The sequence below is a fragment of the Musca autumnalis genome, unplaced genomic scaffold (genome assembly GCF_047663935.1).
Source record: "Musca autumnalis isolate F117 unplaced genomic scaffold, ASM4766393v1 scaffold_4, whole genome shotgun sequence".
In the NCBI taxonomy this organism is placed as follows: domain Eukaryota; kingdom Metazoa; phylum Arthropoda; class Insecta; order Diptera; family Muscidae; genus Musca; species Musca autumnalis.
This window is the reverse complement of record NW_027411977.1, coordinates 69,650,167-69,669,209: the sequence shown is the minus strand read 5'-3', so window position 1 is coordinate 69,669,209 and position 19,043 is coordinate 69,650,167. Positions and strand designations below refer to the sequence as shown.

The following is a 19,043-nucleotide window of genomic DNA, read 5'->3' as shown; positions in this document are numbered from 1 at the left end:
AGGCATTTTCACTCAGTTTATCAATTAATATTTCGAACTGTTGCTTTGTCGTTATTTTCACCATATTGATACACAAAATTAATTAATGATGCAAAGAATCAATAATTGTTAAAAAAATGTTTATTTTTCCTTCTATTTTACTTCTTGTTTCTTCAAAAATTTTCACTGCAACTGAAAAATGGTGGTTGCTGAAAAACAGCCGCTTCGTCAACTGAGATTCGCAACTTCAGTTGAGAGTTGCCATACGTGGACGATAATTGTTATCGATGATCGACCCCATGGTCCAGTGGACTTTTTGCTCAGTTCAATCCCAGGAATCAGAAACACGAAGGGCCCATTAAGGTTTTTTTATTCCACACAAATCGCCCCGGCCTAGTATACACCCTCGTTTGCATAAATGCTGAGTGTATAAATATTGTAGTAAAAATGTGTAGATTCCAGGCATATTAATAATCTCTCATACAGGACAAAGTGTGTCTCCGCTAAACGAGCGTGTGTCGTCGCTATTTAAAATCGGTTTTATGTCCACACATATTGAAAGAAGCTGTTCGCTGCCCCTATGAAAGAAAATTGAACACTATCTCAACTCAAAACTCAACATCCAAATAAAAAAAAAAACTGGTAAATCCAAAACTTTTTTGGAACATTCAATTGAAACGTATATGAGTACATCAAAATATTGTATTACAGATTGGAAAAGGAATGAAAATATCAGCAGCCTATTTTAAAATCTCAGAAACGCTCAGACTGGGTCTCCTTTAAAAAATCAGTATATTTATACTTTTTATACAAAATATATTTTGCATAAGTATATTTTATTTATTACATACATAAATACATTTCTTACAATTTAATACACACATACATATGTATATGGATTTCTTTTAATATATTTCTATTTATTACAATAATAGTTAAATGCTTAAATGCATTTTACATTTGATAATAGTAGGTATATTTAAAAATTCAACTAAATAAGAGCTCTTTTTTAAAAGTTAGACAATTTGCTAATAACTAAAAACATGTGTTTGTTTTTTTCTTTTGGAAAACGATTAGAGAAAAGGAGTTCGAATAGATAATTGTTTATTTTAAAATATTTTAAAAACAAATGACTATGTTCTGTGTGTTATTTGCACTGTAAAGAAGAACAAGGCGATAAACAAAAGCTTTTATAACAGATGGCTTTGGTAACACAATAATATTGAATACTCCAAAGTCATCATTTGCACAATAATTTCCATTTTAGGCAAGAAACATTCACGATATACATATATAACACAAACAAAATACAACGGAAAACAACAAAAAACAGAAACATGCATACATACAATGGAAAACATAAAGTAATACATTTTTTTAAAAGAATGTTTCGTTAAAATTATAATTTAGCAAAAGAAAATGCATATCTAGGAAAATGCAAAAAGATTCCAAAAATTATTTCACAGCATAACCGTTGGGGTTGTTGCTTTGCCAGCGCCATGTATCGACACACATTTCATCAACACCACGACTTGCCTTCCAGCCCAAGGCTTTCTCTGCTAGGCTGGCATCAGCATAACATGTTGCCACATCGCCAGAACGGCGATCAACCAATTTATAATTAATATTTCTTCCAGAAGCTTTTTGGAATGCATGGACCATTTCTAGCACAGAATAACCAACACCTGTGCCCAAGTTGTAGGCAAAGAAACCAGTCTCTGCAATGTTGCGTAATTTATCTAAAGCTTTAACATGACCCTCTGCCAAATCAACTATGTGAATGTAATCACGTACACCAGTACCATCTTTGGTAGGAAAATCTGAACCATAAACCTGCAAACAATCACGTCTGCCCACGGCAACTTGGGCAATGTATGGCATTAAATTATTGGGTTCACCATTCGGGTCTTCACCAATGCGGCCGCTAGGATGGGCGCCGACAGGATTGAAGTAACGCAAAGAGACAACAGCCCATCGCTGAAATAATCGTAGAAAAATAGTTTTAATAAGTGTGTTTCAGTCTCTTTCACTTTCACTCAATTGAACATACCTTATCAGATTTACACAAATCTTTTAGAATTTCTTCGGTAAAGTATTTTGTTTTACCATATGGACTTGTGCAATTGCCCACAGGATGTTGTTCTGTGACAGGTAAAAATTGTGGCTCACCATAGACGGTGGCACTGGAACTATACACAAATTTAAAGACATTGTTATCAGCCATAGCTTCCAGCAAAACATTCGTCCCCGTCATATTGTTGTGATAGTATTGCAATGGAATGCGACATGATTCTCCCACAGCTTTTAGAGCAGCAAAATGTGCCACCATATCAATTTTATGCTGAAAAATAACAAAATAAAATAATTAATGATACATAAAAAAGTTAAGTCCGAGGTAAGTTGTAACAAGGTTGCTTTTTAATTTGTATATCTTCAGCCTTATGATTTTGACTTTTTTCTCAAAAATGTTTTGCTGTTGCGGGAATGAATGAACTTTTGCTTATCACTTTCAAATTTTATTTTTGCGAAAAATTTAAAATTCAATGTCGATTGCCCATTTTTCGTTTTTATTTCGAATTAAGTGAGGGAAAAAAGTTAATGATTCTTTATGATTCTAACAATTGATTAACAGGCATTGGATACGGTCGACCATTCCATCATGAATTCCATTGTCAATCCATTCCGAACGGTAAATTGCCAATTACACTGTGCTACATTTTTAAGGTAATCTTGTGCAAACAATTGGAGCTGAGGATTTTTTGAAAGTACAGACCCAAACGCCAAAAAGCCCAGTTGGGTTTTGTTATGTCAGATCCAGCTTGGATTTTATGGCCCCATCTAAACTTGGTTAAATATTGACTTTTTAAAGCAATTCTGGGCTATATCTCTGAAACCTATGCGAATTTTCATCTGACCTCTGAAGCAAATTTGTAGATAAGGACAAGAATAAAATATTTGGAGAAATAATGAACTCGAAAAACTACATTTATTGCCTCAAGTTTTATAAAATATCGAAATTTTTCATAATTTGTATAAATTTCGCACTAAATCTCCAAAACCGTTAATTTTTCTTAATGTTTTGTTTCGGAAAAATATTTGCTGGAATGTAATACACAACTCTTCAGAACATTCCATTGTTGTAATATGCATCTATCACGTTGTTTTCAGTATATTTTTCAACGAGGATTTAATAAATATGTCAATACTGTGGTGAAATCCAAAATGCAAGAATAAAATGTTTGTGTGAACTGTGTTTGAAATACGTGTTGTAAAAGATATGATGCAAAATACCGCTGAAACAACATGAAGTAAGCATTTTAGAGTTTCAGAATGTTATGAAGAATTGCTGAGAACTTTATTTGGAAGATTTTTTCAAAGGGTTACGTGGTTTAAATCCCAATAGTTTACCTGATACTGAGCAGAATTTCAGCAATTATGTAAAATTTTCTATATTTTACCGGTTTTGATGCCCTGGATTAGTGGCCACTAGTTTAGGGCTACAGTACTGCCAAAGACAGCAAGGCCAAATTCCTAATCATTTCTGAGATAAATGACCGATAAATGCAAAAACTGTAGTTTTAGCCCGGTTTAGAAGAGGCCATCAAATCCGAACTGGATCTGACAGGACAAAACCCTACTAGGGTTTCTGTAGTCTCAATATGTACTTTCAAAAAATGCATACTAGAATTTGTTTGCATTTTTAGTGTTGCATAGTGTTACCTAAATGGTAGGCAATCCTTCGTTGAATTCCGACACCTAAAATCCAAGTTCGGCAAGATTTAAATGGGAGTACCACACTGTGGAGTACTGTTATTCAACATGTTTCTTGCAGATAATTTGGTAGTGTCGTATACACTGTTCATAATCCAAAGATCTTTGGGGTAGTCTTCGACAACATTATTCAATCCTGGAACAAGGTCTTGAATCCATTAGCTGACACCTCCAGGGGGGCAAATATAGGAAAACATTGACTGCAACGGATAAGACCATGGTTCTCAAAAATGAATCTATAGAAGTTGAGTTGTCTGCGCTCAAATTTAAAGATGGAAACAGTTGCAAACGGATATCTGAGTGTTCACCCTCTGGGGATCAATTGTGATGATGGTGGCCAATACATCAACCATGAATTTCAGCTAAATCACACGCATTGTAGTTCGGCTGCAGCTAATGTTCGAAAAGAAAGGTCATCCCACACACTATCTGCATTTCTGAAAGACTACCCAACAGTTCTTAAATGCTTGAAGCAATGAGGTTGATGACGTACAAAGTATGTCTTTTAACGAAAACATATATGGCAGAAACTAAAAATTTTTTACAATCGATTATTCCGAGCTTCACCCATTCAGAATTCGCGAACTGTTAACATATTCTATATAGTATGACTGAAGTATGAAATGTGTCAGTCGGCTTTGCCGACAGATATATACCCTCAGCCAATGTGAAGTGAAACTTTCACCTACAGACAGATCGAATGTATTTAAGGCCTCTTCAGAATTTCGTGGCCCTTTTTGGACATTTGAACTTGCAGACAAAAATGTGGATTAGGAATTAACTGCACTAAGAATTAACTGCACAAATGTTGAACTTTTGAGGGGGAGGTACCCTTAGGGAGGACCGATATGGGCCATTTTAGAAGTTGAACCTAAATTTTGACAAAATATTAGGAGATCCAAAGTTTGGACCAAATTGGTTGCCCCATTCAAGTGATATCGTCCTAGCATTTTAGTTATTTTAAATATTGGGGTGAAGTACCGGATGTTGTGGACCGGCATTGCCCCATGAAACTAAGCTTGGATATAATATGACGAAGACCAAATCGGTTGAACAGTTCGAGAGTTATCGTGCTCTCCGACCGCCACATATGATGACATACGAGTTTTTTTACACATTTCGGGCTGTTTTCCCAAGAAACATGGACTTGCCCCTGAAAAAACTTTTACCATCGTAGTGGAGGTAGCGAATGCAAATCGCTTCAATAAAAATCAAAGTGATTCGAGAGCAGGTTTTAAAGTGAACTTAACCGAAATTTTGTGTGGGAGGTAACCGAAGGAGTGGACAAATATAGTCCATATTCGAACCTGATCTATATCTGGTAGATGTATTAAGATGTGCAAAGTATGGATTACATCGGTCACTCCCTTCAAGAGTTATCGTCGGCACAATTTTTCCGAACATTTTTGAAATTTTGTGGGGGAGGTACCTGAAGGAGTGGACCGATATGGCTTATCTTCGAACTTAAACTATGTTTGGACAAAATATTACGAAGGCCAAATTTTGGACCGAATCGGCAGATCCGTTCGAGAGTTATCTTGCGCTCCAACCACTACACACGGTAGCATAGGGGCTTTTTGCATCTTTCAGGTTATTTTCTCAGGAAGTATGGACTTGCCCCTGATGAAACTTGTACCGTCGTATGGGGGACAGTGAATACAAGTTGCTGCAACAAAAATCAAAGCGATTCGAGAGGAGGTCCTAATCTGAACTTATCCGAAATTTTGTGTGGGAGGTACCCGATGGAGTGGACTGATTGAGTCCATATTGGACCGTCATTTAAGTCTGATAGAAATTTCACGATGTGCAAAGTAAGGATCAAATCAGTTACTTCCTTCAAGAGTTATAGTGCGCAAAAAATTTTCCTAACATTTTCGAACTTTTGTGGGGGAGGTACCGGAAGGTGTGGACCGATATAGCCTATCTTCGAACTTAAACTAAGTTTGGGCAAAATATTACGAAAGCCAAATTTTGGACCGAATCGGTTGATCCATTCGAGAGTTATCGTGCGCTCCAGCCAACCACACAGAGAGACGGACGGACATTGCTAAATCAACTCCAAATTGTCTAAAACACATTTCGTCCAAACATACTTGGGGTCTAAAACCATTATTTCGATGAGGCACATTTTGCCCGTATGAAAGTGTATATACTAGGGCTATAACCAAAAAAATACCACCACATAGCCGTGTAGAGCATGGAAAACTATTATGAAATACGGCGTCAATTTTTCTCTATCGCGAAAAAAGTTTCCGCACCAAATGCATTGAAGTTCAGTAATGCATTTTTTAATTTTAGCTGTTATGACAACATATTTGTTTTTAATTAAAATTTTTATTTTTTTTGTAACCTAATTTAAAATCATTATCGAAGCGTTCTGGACCAATTTGTTCTCAAATCGCGCCATTTCGAAGCATTTTATGAATTTTTGACACTATTGCAGTTTTTGCTTTTTCTTTATAAACTCGTGAATTTTATGTTTATATTTTTTGTACCTACCGGACAAAAGAATATGGGGTCATTTGCAACGAAGTCGCGAAAGTTACAGGCTGTTTCTCACAGGCAAAGTCATTAAAAACTGTCTGTAACTTTCGCGAATTTGTTGCAAATGACACCATATTCTCTTGTCCGATAGGTACAAAAAACAAAATACCACACATATTAACAAATATTGGACCGCCTCTATAAGCGGTGTTTTAGTGTGCGGCATGTCGTTCGGACCTGGAGGAGGTTACATGTCAATGATATGAAGCCGTCTTTATGGGAAATAGTTTTTTTCTGATGAATAAATTTGTTCTTCAAAAATATATATCCCTAATATACATCGAACATAGAAGCTCTGTTCCAGAACTAAAAAGTTTTTACAATTTTTACCACTTTTACACATTTTGCGTTCCCGTACACAAAATTTATATGAAAATCGTTTACGACTTTTACAACTTTTACGACTTTTACCACTTTATAAAGTACGGGAACAGGCCAAATAATAAATATATAAAATGTCGTATGGAATTTGACACTAACATTACAGCCCAGTTCAGTCAGCTGGGTTTTGCTGCTACCTTTTCTTGTTCTGCCATGCCTTTATGTTATCGAAAAAATTACAGCCTGTTTCTGTATGTCGAAAGAAGAATGTGTGCGAAAGAAATACATACGTCCAAACTCTTGTGTGTTTTTCAAATTTGTTTTTTGTTTTGAAGCAAAAGCAAAGGTAAAATTATTTCGAAAACTAAAGTTCGGGCGTGTTTCATTCGCACACATTCTTCTTTCGACATACAGAAACTGGATGTTAATAGATTCTTGCAGTACTGGAACAGACCAATAGTTTAACTATACTCCAATTATAAATGACATTTTCATTAATAATTTCAAATGTATTAAAAAGGGAAACAAAAAAAAAACGGTTTCAGTCTACATGGTATTCTGTTCTATTTTTAGGTCTGATCGAGGCATATTTATATAAGGTAGAAGTGGCAATCAGCTGTATATTTACTTTTCTTGTAAATTTAGTTTTCAAAATATAATGGGGTCTACCATGGTTTAATAAGAAAGGTTAGCCAAAGCTCTATGTCAAATTAAATTTTTTCATTCGAGTATGCCTAAGACTTCAAAACAATATAAACAAACTGTGTATGTATGTGTGGTGTTTGGATAATATGCCAAACAATTTTAAAAACAATCGAATTCAATGATTTTTAAAATTGTTTTAGACCATTTGTATGGAAAAAATTGTTGAAATTTGCATTGAAACAATTAGTTTATCATATTCACAACTCGATTATGTGGAGAAAACTTAACTTTTCATTCATTTTTCGCGTTTTTTTATAAAATGCTCTAAAAATGCATTGTAAACAAACCCACTTGTTGCTTTTATTTTGAAGTTTTAGGAATTCAAGAAAAACAAGGGTTCTATAGATTTTTTTCATTTAAATCTACCTCTTTACTTATACCATGGGGTCTACTTATGAAATTTGAAACTTCGAAACCATAAAATACTCATCCTAAATATGTAATAAAAATGACCTACGACAGTTCTGAATGCTTTATATTTACATTTTGATTCAAGTGTGTTATATTTAGAAGATTTTCAAAATGTATTTATGTTTTTCCTGAGAATATTTTTAGATTTTCAATATTTTTTGACATTTAATTTTCAATAACAACAATGTTGTTTTTGTAAATTTAAATGTTTAAATGCATTTAAACCTTATATAAATTGCCTTATATAATTTGGGAGTTTTTGTTTTAAAATATTAAGCAATATTTATGTTATATTCTGCACTTTTTTCTGTTCAATCGACTTCCGTTTAAAAAAAATTAAACAATGAAGCTGAAACATCAAATATTTGTGCCCATTTTTGTGTTGTTAAGTGCATTCTTGATATATTTTTTTCCATGATATCCCGCTTGATAAGCAAAATGGTTTTTTTTAACGTTTCGGCAACGTCACACATAATTACCGTTTACGTTTCCTCATAGTATTTACTGTGTACGTGTATAACAATTGGGTAAAAATAAAACGTAAAGAACGCATGATAAGAAACCTTTCTTTGATTTTTAAAGAATTTTTACAAATTATTTACACATTTCTTATCATTTGGATGTTTGCTTATCAATGTTGCAGCAAATTAATTTTAAAGGAAAAACAAAATATAAATTGAAATATATAGGTACAAAAAATAAACTTCATGTACTTGTGATGCAATCGTATAAAAACTATGTTCCATTTCAATTCCAAAACATTCCATTTTATCGTTTATTTAAGAAAGAAATTATATTTCAAATATAATAAAACAATACAACAACCAGTTGAGTCATACTTTCCGAGGGGAAAATATCTTGTTTTAGTTTATAACTGCAGAAGTCATGTTCTTCGGTTTGTAAAAGATAACGACATATAACAATTTCAAGTACTTTTCTTGGAATATTATATTCTATTTATCAACGAAACAGATAAGGCTTTGGAGCAGCCACAACATATGCCGTTTATTTTGTGCCTGTTTAAGAAAATATTTCAAAAAAAACTAATCACAGGAATGCATTTTTTCTGATAACTTTTTTAATATTCAATTCATATCTCTCATTCATTTTTAATTTATGCATTAGCAACAAATTTCAATAACAACTATTTTGTTACAAAAAAGCAGCGTCTATGTGTAATTACACCTTATAAAATTAGTTTGTACAGTGGTGGAGACCGCAGACATGTAAATGTAAAAAATATATCCCTCAAATATCCACAAAGGAACTGGGGAGACTTTTCTCACATACCTGTTTCTATTTTTAGCTTTATGTGAAAAATATCGAAATATTCCAAAATAAAAAGATCATTTTTGACTGTACAGTAAAATTTCGCACTTTTCATTTTTGAATGAAAGGTGCTTCTGTAGACACTTTCTGAAAAAAAGATCGGTTTCGTAGACGCTTTCTGAAAAAAAGGGTGTTTCTATAGAAACTTTCTAAAATCAATTGTGCTTCTATAGACAATTTCTGAAAGAAATGTTGCTTCTATAGTCCCTTTCTCAAAGAAAGGGTGCTTCCATAGGCCATTTTTGAATGAAAGGCTCTTCGGTAGACACATTCGGAAAGAAAGGGTGCTTCTATAGACAATTTCTGAAAGAAAAAGCGCTTCTCTTTCTAAATGAAAAGGTGCTTCTGTACACCCTTTCTTAATGAAAGGGTGATTCGGTAGACCCATGGTGCAAGAAAGAAGGTGATACCAATAATACCAAGTGATGTGTTCGCTTCTATTAAGAAGGAAAGGGTGTTTCTATAGACACTTTCTGAAGGATAGGGTGCTTCTATAGCAAATGTGTTCTTCTTTGACACAGCGGTGCCGAAGTTTTTCGGCAATTTACACACATACGACCCGAATGCATAGAAAGAGCGTACGAAAAAGAGATAATGTTTTGATTTGTAGCGTGCGTGCATAAAAACACACTAACACACAGTCATAAGTTGGCAATAGTTTGAATACATTCACATTTTGGGCTGTTCTCTTTTTGGTCACGTCTGTTCTATAGACACTTTCTGAAGGAAAGGGTGCCTCTATAGACACTTTCTGAAGGAAAGGGTGCTTCTATAGACACTTTCTGAAGGAAAGGGTGCTTCTATAGACACTTTCTGAAGGAAAGGGTGCTTCTATAGACACTTTCTGAAGGAAAGGGTGCTTCTATATACACTTTCTGAAGGAAAGGGTGCTTCTATAGACACTTTCTGAAGGAAAGGGTGCTTCTATAGACACTTTCTTAAGGAAAGGGTGCTTCTATAGACAATTTCTGAAGGAAAGGGTGCTTCTATAGACACTTTCTGAAGGAAAGAGTGCTTCTGTAGACACTTTCAGAAGGAAAGAGTGCTTCTATAGACCCTTTCGGAAGCAAAGGGTGCTTCTATAGACACTTTCGGAAGCAAAGGGTGCTTCTATAGATCCTTTCGGAAGCAAAGGGTGCTTCTATAGATCCTTTCGGAAGCAAAGGGTGCATCGATAGACCCCTTCGGAAGCAAAGGGTGCTTCTATAGACACTTTCGGAAGCAAAGGGTGCTTCTATAGACCCTTTCGGAAGCAAAGGGTGCTTCTATAGACCCTTTCGGAAGCAAAGGGTGCTTCTATAGACACTTTCGGAAGCAAAGGGTGCTCCTATAGACACTTTCGGAAGCAAAGGGTGCTTCTATAGACACTTTCGGAAGCAAAGGGTGCTTCTATAGACCCTTTCGGAAGCAAAGGGTGCTTCTATAGACACTTTCGGAAGCAAAGGGTGCTTCTATAGACCCTTCCGGAAGCAAAGGGTGCTTCTATAGACCCTTTCGGAAGCAAAGGTTGTTTCTATAGACCCTCTCGGAAGCAAAGGGTTTTTCTATAGACCCTTTCGGAAGCATAGGGTTTTTCTATAGACCCTTTCGGAAGCAAAGGGTGCATCTATAGACCCTTTCGGAAGCAAAGAGTGCTTCTATAGACCCTTTCGGAAGCAAAGGGTGCTTCTATAGACCCTTTCGGAAGCAAAGGGTGCTTCTATAGACCCCTTCGGAAGCAAAGGGTGCTTCTATAGACCCTTTCGGATGCAAAGGGTGCTTCTATAGACCCTTTCGGAAGCAAAGGGTGCTTCTATAGACCCTTTCGGAAGCAAAGGGTGGTTCTATAGACCCTTTCGGAAGCAAAGGGTGCTTCTATAGGCTCTTTCGGAAGCAAAGGGTGGTTCTATAGACCCATTCGGAAGCAAAGGGTGCTTCTATAGGCCCTTTCGGAAGCAATGGGTGGTTCTATAGACCCATTCGGAAGCAAAAGGTGCTTCTATAAACCCTTTCGGAAGCAAAGGGTGGTTCTATAGACCCATTCGGAAGCAAAGGTTGCATCTATAGGCCATTTCGGGTCCTTTCTTAAAGAAAGGTTGCTTCTATAGACCCTTTCTGAAAGAAAGGCTGCTTCTATAGACCCTTTCTGAAATAATGGGTTCTTCTAAAGTCCATTTCTGAAAGAAAGGGTACTTCTATAGACCCCGTCTGAAACAAATGGTGCTTCTATAGGGTGTATACTTTATATTTTGAAGATGAACACAATTCCTCAATAGTTTTCGAATGGAGTAGTTAGGTATTTTTCACCACTCCCTATCTTCCCTTTATAATAATATAATTTCTAAAAACTTTTGTGGCACAGTGTTAATGCTACTAATCGTGATAAATATTATAATCACATTCAACTAAAAATAAATAGGCGTTCTTGTTTTGCCTTTGTAATTCCCTTAGTAAACAATTGTGCAAATATCATTTTTGTTCTGTATTTTATAATATTTTTATTTGTTTGCTCACCCATAAATATAATGATGTTCTATACTCTAAGGTCAATACAATCATTATTACAATCACGTACCCAACGTACGGTAGGAACTTAAGTGGGTACACACAAGTGTACCTTGTTTTCTTAGCTGTTCGCACTTCAGCACATAATTTTTGTTTATGTCCCATAAAAGTATAAAATAAATATGCATTATAATACATATTAATTCTGTTTAAAAAAAATATACTTGTTAAGTGACAATAATTTGTCTAAAATATTTTAGAAATGTGTACATTGAGCTTTTTTATATGAAGTTATTTAATACCACATGAGCTAAATAAAAAGTAGTAACCTAAGGAACATAATCTGCGAATTTGCACAGAGTCAGGGAAGGTATAGTTTATGCAATGTGGGAAAAGAATGTGTTTTAGAACTGTTGGAACACTATACAGTATTTTAGCTGTAATAAAAAAGACATAAGTTTAGTTATGGATATGTGGGTAGCCGTAGACTAATGAAAGGATGAAAGACTAACAGAAGTAAAAGCTACGAAAAGATGGCGTTTCTCCATTTCCAAAAAAAAGAAGTAAATGCAAAACATTGATTTAAAATGAAGTCCGGAAAAAAATTGACGTCAAACTGATGGCTGGTAACAGATACATCCTGGATAGTCTGTACCTTACATGAAATTCTCAAGAAGTCTTTAGAAAAACAAAGGAAGACTTTAAACATCATGTGTAAGATTTGTATCTTCGCATTTACATCATAGCCACACTTTCGGCTACCGCTGTTGTTGTAGAAATAGGTGATATAATCGTGTCCTCATTTCTGTATTTAATCTGATTCCATTTCTAAGTATGTGAATGAGGGTGTTTCCGCGGACTGTGGCAGTGTGTTTCCACGGAATGTGGCAGTTGAAAAGTCCAGTGTGTCGTGCGGATGTATAGACCATGCTTGGCTGATATTTTGTACGCTGTCGTGAATGCATTCTACCCAGGTGACATTCTTCTGCTACAGAAGACTGTGGATGGAGTACACACGATAATTGCTTTGACATCAGCCACCCTTGCCTTTGTAATTTTTCGAACTGTTGGGACTGTAGAGATCAATATCAGTAACTACGAATATACATAGATGCCACGTCTAGAGACTAATATAAAACCAGAACAAAACCACCATACTCAATTGTGTATATAATGACAGTTTAAAGGTTATAGATTTTTTTAGTAATTACATACATAAATAGGTTCCCACAACAACTCGGAAGGAACAAGGGAAACATCTCTCATATCAACGAATGAAATTGGCTCAATGATATGGGATCTACGTTTTAATGCCGAGTCCGAACGGAGTGTCTTACGACTCCACTTGTAGAGAACATTCTCATGGCTAAAATGAACAGGAAATGTAAGACAGCATCACACTGAGACGTTTGCCACTGCCGAAATTGTTGATGTTCTGAGCGGGTATTGAACCGCAGACCATCTAAGTGCATGGCGAACGTGCCTACAACTGAAATTTAAAAAAAAAAAAATTTCAACAATTATGTATTATGTGGGAAGCGGTATTATGTCTTTGTGCATTTGTATATAACATAGTAAAGGAAACGAGATAGTCCCATAGTTCCTTCTAGGCATATACATAAGATCACTTTCTGAGTCGATTTATGCATGTTCGTACGTCCGTTCGCAACGTAAAGGGTAGCACTTATTGTCCGATTCATCTGAAAATTAGGGAATATTATTTTTAGCCATAGGAAGAACGCTATGGCCTTTGGTGAAAATTGTTTCAGATTTGTTTATAGCTCCCATATATATTTTCGGCCAATTTCAAGTACATTTTGATGAAACTTGGAATGTGTGACTGAATTCGGTCTAGAAATAAATGTGCCAAAGTAGTATATCGAAATCGGGCCAGATTTGAATATAGCTCCCATATATATTTTTGCCCTGTTTCACGTATTTTCTGCACCAAACACCCTATATCTGTCCAGTTTTTATGAAATATGGAATGTGTGACGGAATTTGGTATAGTAATAAATGTACCTTTCCTTACTTGTTTTTTAGTACTCCTCAATTAACCTTGTCAAATCTTTTTCGTTACTAAACCTTCTAAGCCAGTTTATGATGTGCAATTCTTCAAAATTAATTTACAACGCTCTTTATCGGCCAATGAACTACAAACGATACTGTACAAAAACAAGACAATTTTTCATTCAAATCACTAAAACATGTTCAAGCGCAATCTTAAAAACAAACTTTGGTGAATTAACAGTGCTGAACTAAAATAAGAAAACATTTTATAATTCTCATCATATATCTGTACATACCTCTTGAAAAACAGAACGCACTTGTTCGCGATCTGTTATATCAACACGATAGAAATGGACTTTCTTTCCGGTAATTTCTTGGACGCGATTCAAAGCTTCTGGCAATTTTGCGGTGCCGGAACTATAAGCATTACATAGATTATCAACACAGACGACATTATAGCCAGCATTTAGCATCTCCAAAACAGTGTGTGAGCCAATATAACCAGCTCCGCCGGTTACCAGAACAGTGGGGGGAGCCATAATCAATTTTGTTTTTGTTGTTGTTGTTTATTTAACTGGAACAGTGAAGGAAAACGAAAGTGTAAGTTAGATAAAATTTCACATTAAATATAGAATCGATAGGCTTCATTTGTTTCAAGAGTAATTGACGTCAGCAAAAATTTAACTATAACAAATTATTTCATCAGATTCACAATTGCGCGAACAATAATTGATGGCAAAAATGATTGTGTATTTGTTTGCTTTGGTACTTATAAATTTGTGTTAATACATAATTTGAATATCTTTACACTTGTTCTTGCCGTTATTTATGTTGCTGGCCAAGATACTTTTGTTCAAATACTTCCTTCCACTGCTGAATGATTCTGTGTAAACAAACACGTTGTGTTTGGAAACTGCTATTGATGATTATTATGAACAAGAAGATGTGATTGTACTCTACCGGTCAAACAACAAAATCTCCCCCAAAACACGAGAGGTTGTTTTTGTACTAACCGCACCAACAAGGTGAGTAGAATATTAGGAAGATGAGCGGTTGCTACTGCTTGTCAGACATCGTCATATTAATTCAGAAATTCAAAACCAACAACAAAGAAACCAACAAACACTATACATAAATATACTCATCCAGTCATTCAATTAGTTATTCAAGTTGTGGATAAGATGATGACTGACCTCTGTTAATATATGGTACAATTTGTTTAGATTTTATGGTTAAATTATAATTTTAAATTTCCACGTCTTAACGCCCTTTTTCATTACGTTTTTTGTGCTCCACTACCATAAATCACGCACGTACACACTCATCTACAATCAAAAGAATTCGCAGTAGAGTTCATTAACAATTTCACTTGTTTCCCCCTAAACTTTCTTAGCTTTTTCAAGCACAAACACACATCTCACTCTCACTACTCACAGGTTAGAAGTTCCAAGTTCCGTTCCGCCGCCAATACAGCATATACGACCGCAAACCAATGTTTATTTCAGACTGGGAGTCGAATTGCTCTGACAATAGCTTTTATTTGTGTGTTCTTGCTGTGGTTGTTTGGGCTTCTCCTATCTCACTCTCAGTCTCACTGTATCAGCCAGTGTTGCCGTTCGAAAAATTTTTTTCGGCCCAAAATTTTCCTAAAAACGGCCCAAAATGACCTAAAACGGCCCAACATTAAAAATTACAACAAAAATATATATTTCTCATAGATACCTTTTATTACTTTTAGAAAAATCGAAAAAAATATTGTCTATTTTTACGTAAAGCTAGTATGTCGCAAAAAATTGTCAGAGATATAATGATTGGAAGGCAAAAATTTATTGTGATTTGGAATGTAGCATGTAAACTTTAAGTGTGTGTTTCTCGAAACGGCGTTTTTGAAGTCGGTGCCATCGATAGCTCTAAAACGAATTGACCGATCTTCATATGACCTTATTATATTATTCATGTGTGCTTATTAAATACATAAATCGCTTGCCTTTAAGCGAGACAGATTAAAAAAATTATTTTGCCCAATTTTTTTACAAAAACAGTAAATTTTTTCGTTAAAATCGATTTTTTTCGTTAATGCGTTGGCAGATGGTTTGGCAGATAGCCATTTACCTCAAGAATATGCACTATTTTTCAACAACAAAAATTCCAAAGGTATTATAAGATGTGCTCTTTGAGATGAAAGAAAGTACAGTTTCACCGAGTCTTAGCAAATTCCGATCTGTTACTGTTAATTCGGGGTCACATTCTACAAGTCTGGGAAAATATAATACCTGGTTCATAATAAGCAAAACGTTTGAGGTTAGCTTATATGGAGTTATTGTATTAAGTAGTTTAAAAGTAATGGCCTCCTTTCTTTTAATATTGGATGGATTTGAAAACGCAAAAAAAACAATTTGGATGCATTAAAAGTGTAATTTTCACACTAAACGTTAATACAAAGAAGGTCCTCCTTAAATTTTAATCATTACTTTCAACTTTAAGTTAGCCGAAACGCTATAAATCTGTACGCAAATCCAAACTATACAAAAGAATAGTTGTATTTGGGTATTTGGTCACTTTTATAGTCAATTCTCTTACTATTTTGATCTAGTAAATTAATATAAAACTCCAAAACAGCACATTTTATTTCAAACTTTTAATTTTAAGCATAAATGTAATTGTCTGCTTTTGTGCCTACAAATATTTATGAAGTTTCGAGCTGGTACGATTTATTTTTGTAGTCAATGTCAATGTATTGATGCTCTTTTTTAATTTTTTATTTGTTATCTATATATATAAAATAGAAAAATGTTTGTATGTTTGTGTGTTTGTTTGTTTGAAATTTATAGACTCAAAAACCGCTGAACCGATCTTGCTGAAATTTATTATATTATATTACTACATCGCCTGAAAGTAACATAGGCCATAAAAAGTTTCGAAATTCCGCTCTGATCCGGAGATATAGCATCAGAATCGGAGGTACCTCCAAAAAATTTAAACTTTGTATGCAAATATCTATAGAACGGTTACAGATACAGACTCCAAATTTGAAATGTGTGATGGATTTTAGCCTAAAAATAAATGTGCCAAATTATAGCGAAATCGGTCCAGATTTGGATATAGCTCCTATGTATATTTTCGGCCGATTTCCTTATTTTATGCACCAAACACGCTATACATATATGTCCAATTTCGCTGAAATTTAAAATGTGTAACGGAATTTGGTCTAGAAACAAATGTGCCAATTATATCGAAATCGGTTCATATTTGGATATTGCCCCTATATATATTTTCGGCCGATTTCCTGTAATTTATGCACCAAACACTGTATGTATGTCCAATTTCGCTGAAATTTGGAATGTCTGACGGAATTTGGTCTATACATAAATGTGCAAAATTATATCGAAATCGGTTATAATTTGGATATAGCTCCCATATATATTTTCGGCCGATTTCTTGCATTTTGTGCACCAAACACGTTATGTATGTTCAATTTCATTGCAATTTGGAATGTGAGACGGGATTTGGTGTAAAAATAAATGTGCAAATGATATCGAGATCTGTTCAGATCGGAATATAGCTCCCATATATATTTTCATGTTTTTGTTACATATGTCTAATTTGAATGAAATTTTGAAGATACTTAGAAGTCATCATTATATACACAAGTACGAGTACTTATAGTTGAGAAGGAATTGACCAAGGCTATAGCATTAAATATTATATCTTTGAGAGACTTCTTAAGAATAATGTTTTAATATGATATAACTAAATCATTATTTGAGTAAAAATTTTGAATACGAGTGGAAGTTATCCTAAGAGTAATTTCAGATATCACAAACCTAAGGTTCTCAAACCTGGTTCTATTCTTAATTTTATTCACTCCAAATCCAATCTGTACAAATAAAGAGAAATTTATATTGTAAGAGTATATAACTACCGTAGGAATACTTATAGTCGAAAAGGCTTTAGGAGGAGTGTTACCTCCTGAAACATACAAAAATACCATAGTAGCTCCAAAACAGCCCTGAATGGGTAGAGAACGAATTCAAATCTCCTATATTTATACGTTAAAATATTAAAAAGCATTGCATTATATTTTATCTAAGTCGGGGTAGCAAAGCGCACCGGGTTCAGCTAGTTTTTTTATAAAAAAGACAATTTGAGTTGACACTCGGATATAAATAGGATAAACCTGAACTATCTGCTTGAAATTCATTCTTAAGGTTGTTAATTATAGGTAAAATATATGCCACAAATAAAAAAAAAAACTCTAGCTTGGCATGATTCCGTTGCCACCAAATTATTATGAACTTTTTTATTTATGATACAATGCATGAATCTTTACCAAACACCTAAGTATCATGAAAAATATATTTCAAAACCCGAGTAACTAAAAGTTAAAAGTGACCATTAAACTACTAGGTCTCCCTAGTTAAGTTTTAATGTGAAAATTATATTTGTAATGCCACTAAATTGCTTTATTTTACGTTTTCAAATCCAATAGTAAAAGTAAGCATGTAATAATAGCCCAAAGACTAATATCTGATATTTTATAAAATATTGTTTAAAATTATTAGCATGAAAAAGGGCCAAAATGGATTTGGGCCGCCCATCGGCCCAAAATTAAAAATTATTTTTTATTCGGCCCAAATTTGGGCCGAAATGCCCAAAACGGCAACACTGGTATCAGCACCAATTCATATGTTTACATTTGTTCTCCAGTCCAGTGGATTTCTTAATCACTAACTGATAACGTGTTCGTGTTGTCCATCAATAACATCTTCAGCCTAGAGTGAATTGTATTTAATATATTTAATCATATCATTTAAAATATACAAACACTTGACATCAATTTACAAATTTAAAACAATTCAACCAAAACACGGAGGAAAAAATGCATATGTTCTATGTGAGCAAAATATTTTTTTTTTCTTTTTTTCTCTTCTCCCAGTCAACGTCATATGGAAGAAGTTACCTAAAGGGGAGTTCACATTGTAGTAGTCGTCATACTGTCTGTTCCAGACATGCAATAAACTACACATTTTACTACGATACATTTTTTTCTTTGTGATATCTGCTCTGTTCCAGAACCTGCAAGAAGCTACTATTTATTACTACGATAATATTTTTTTCCTTTATGTTATCGGAAAAAATAGTAAAAATTAGTAGATTCTTGCAGTGCTGGAACAGACCAATCGAAAAAAAGTAAAGCGGGTTAAGCGGGGGTACACAGTAGCTCTGTTCCTTTACGTGCAAGAATCTTCAAGTTTTACAACTTTTTACTCGAAAAGCGTTCCTTTACTTCAGACACCATACAATTCATAGTCCCTGTTTATACAGGGAAAGTTAATGGGAAAGAAAATTGAGTTTATGGGCGAGGGAGTAGAGAGGAATAAGAGGGGGTACACACCAGGGGTGCCAAGTTGGTGGTTTTCCCGCTACTTGTGGTGATTTTTGACGTACAAAAACCACTGTTTAAGGGTTGTTTACACCATCTACCAATG

The 19,043-nt window shown here is 34.6% G+C and overlaps 1 protein-coding gene across 3 annotated transcripts; it reads right to left on the bottom strand.

Moving 5' to 3' along the window:
- Positions 1-774: 774 nt before the first annotated feature.
- On the bottom strand, positions 775-18,516 carry Gale (UDP-galactose 4'-epimerase). 3 transcript variants are annotated; one of them, XM_073987124.1, is made up of 5 exons: positions 18,221-18,516; positions 14,989-15,148; positions 13,851-14,128; positions 2,030-2,320; positions 775-1,956 (listed from the first exon to the last, which is right to left on the bottom strand). In XM_073987124.1, the coding sequence occupies exons 3-5, from the start codon at positions 14,091-14,093 to the stop codon at positions 1,435-1,437; spliced, it is 1,056 nt and encodes a 351-aa protein (XP_073843225.1). In that variant the 5' UTR covers positions 14,094-14,128; positions 14,989-15,148; positions 18,221-18,516; the 3' UTR covers positions 775-1,434. The 3 variants fall into 3 exon arrangements, with proteins under 3 accessions (XP_073843225.1, XP_073843226.1, XP_073843228.1); XM_073987125.1 differs by lacking the exon at positions 18,221-18,516 and having other exon boundaries at positions 14,748-15,002; XM_073987127.1 differs by lacking the exons at positions 14,989-15,148; positions 18,221-18,516 and adding an exon at positions 14,363-14,674.
- Between the last annotated feature and the right edge of the window lie 527 nt (positions 18,517-19,043).

Coding starts and splice junctions, on each gene's coding strand:
- Gale (XM_073987124.1), bottom strand. CDS start 14,093: ATGGCTCCCCCCACTGTTCTGGTAACCGGCGGAGCTGGTTATATTGGC. Junction 2,321..13,850: donor TGCGTTCTGTTTTTCAAGAG/GTATGTACAGAT, acceptor GTTATTTTTCAG/CATAAAATTGATATGGTGGC. Junction 1,957..2,029: donor ATTTGTGTAAATCTGATAAG/GTATGTTCAATT, acceptor CGATTATTTCAG/CGATGGGCTGTTGTCTCTTT.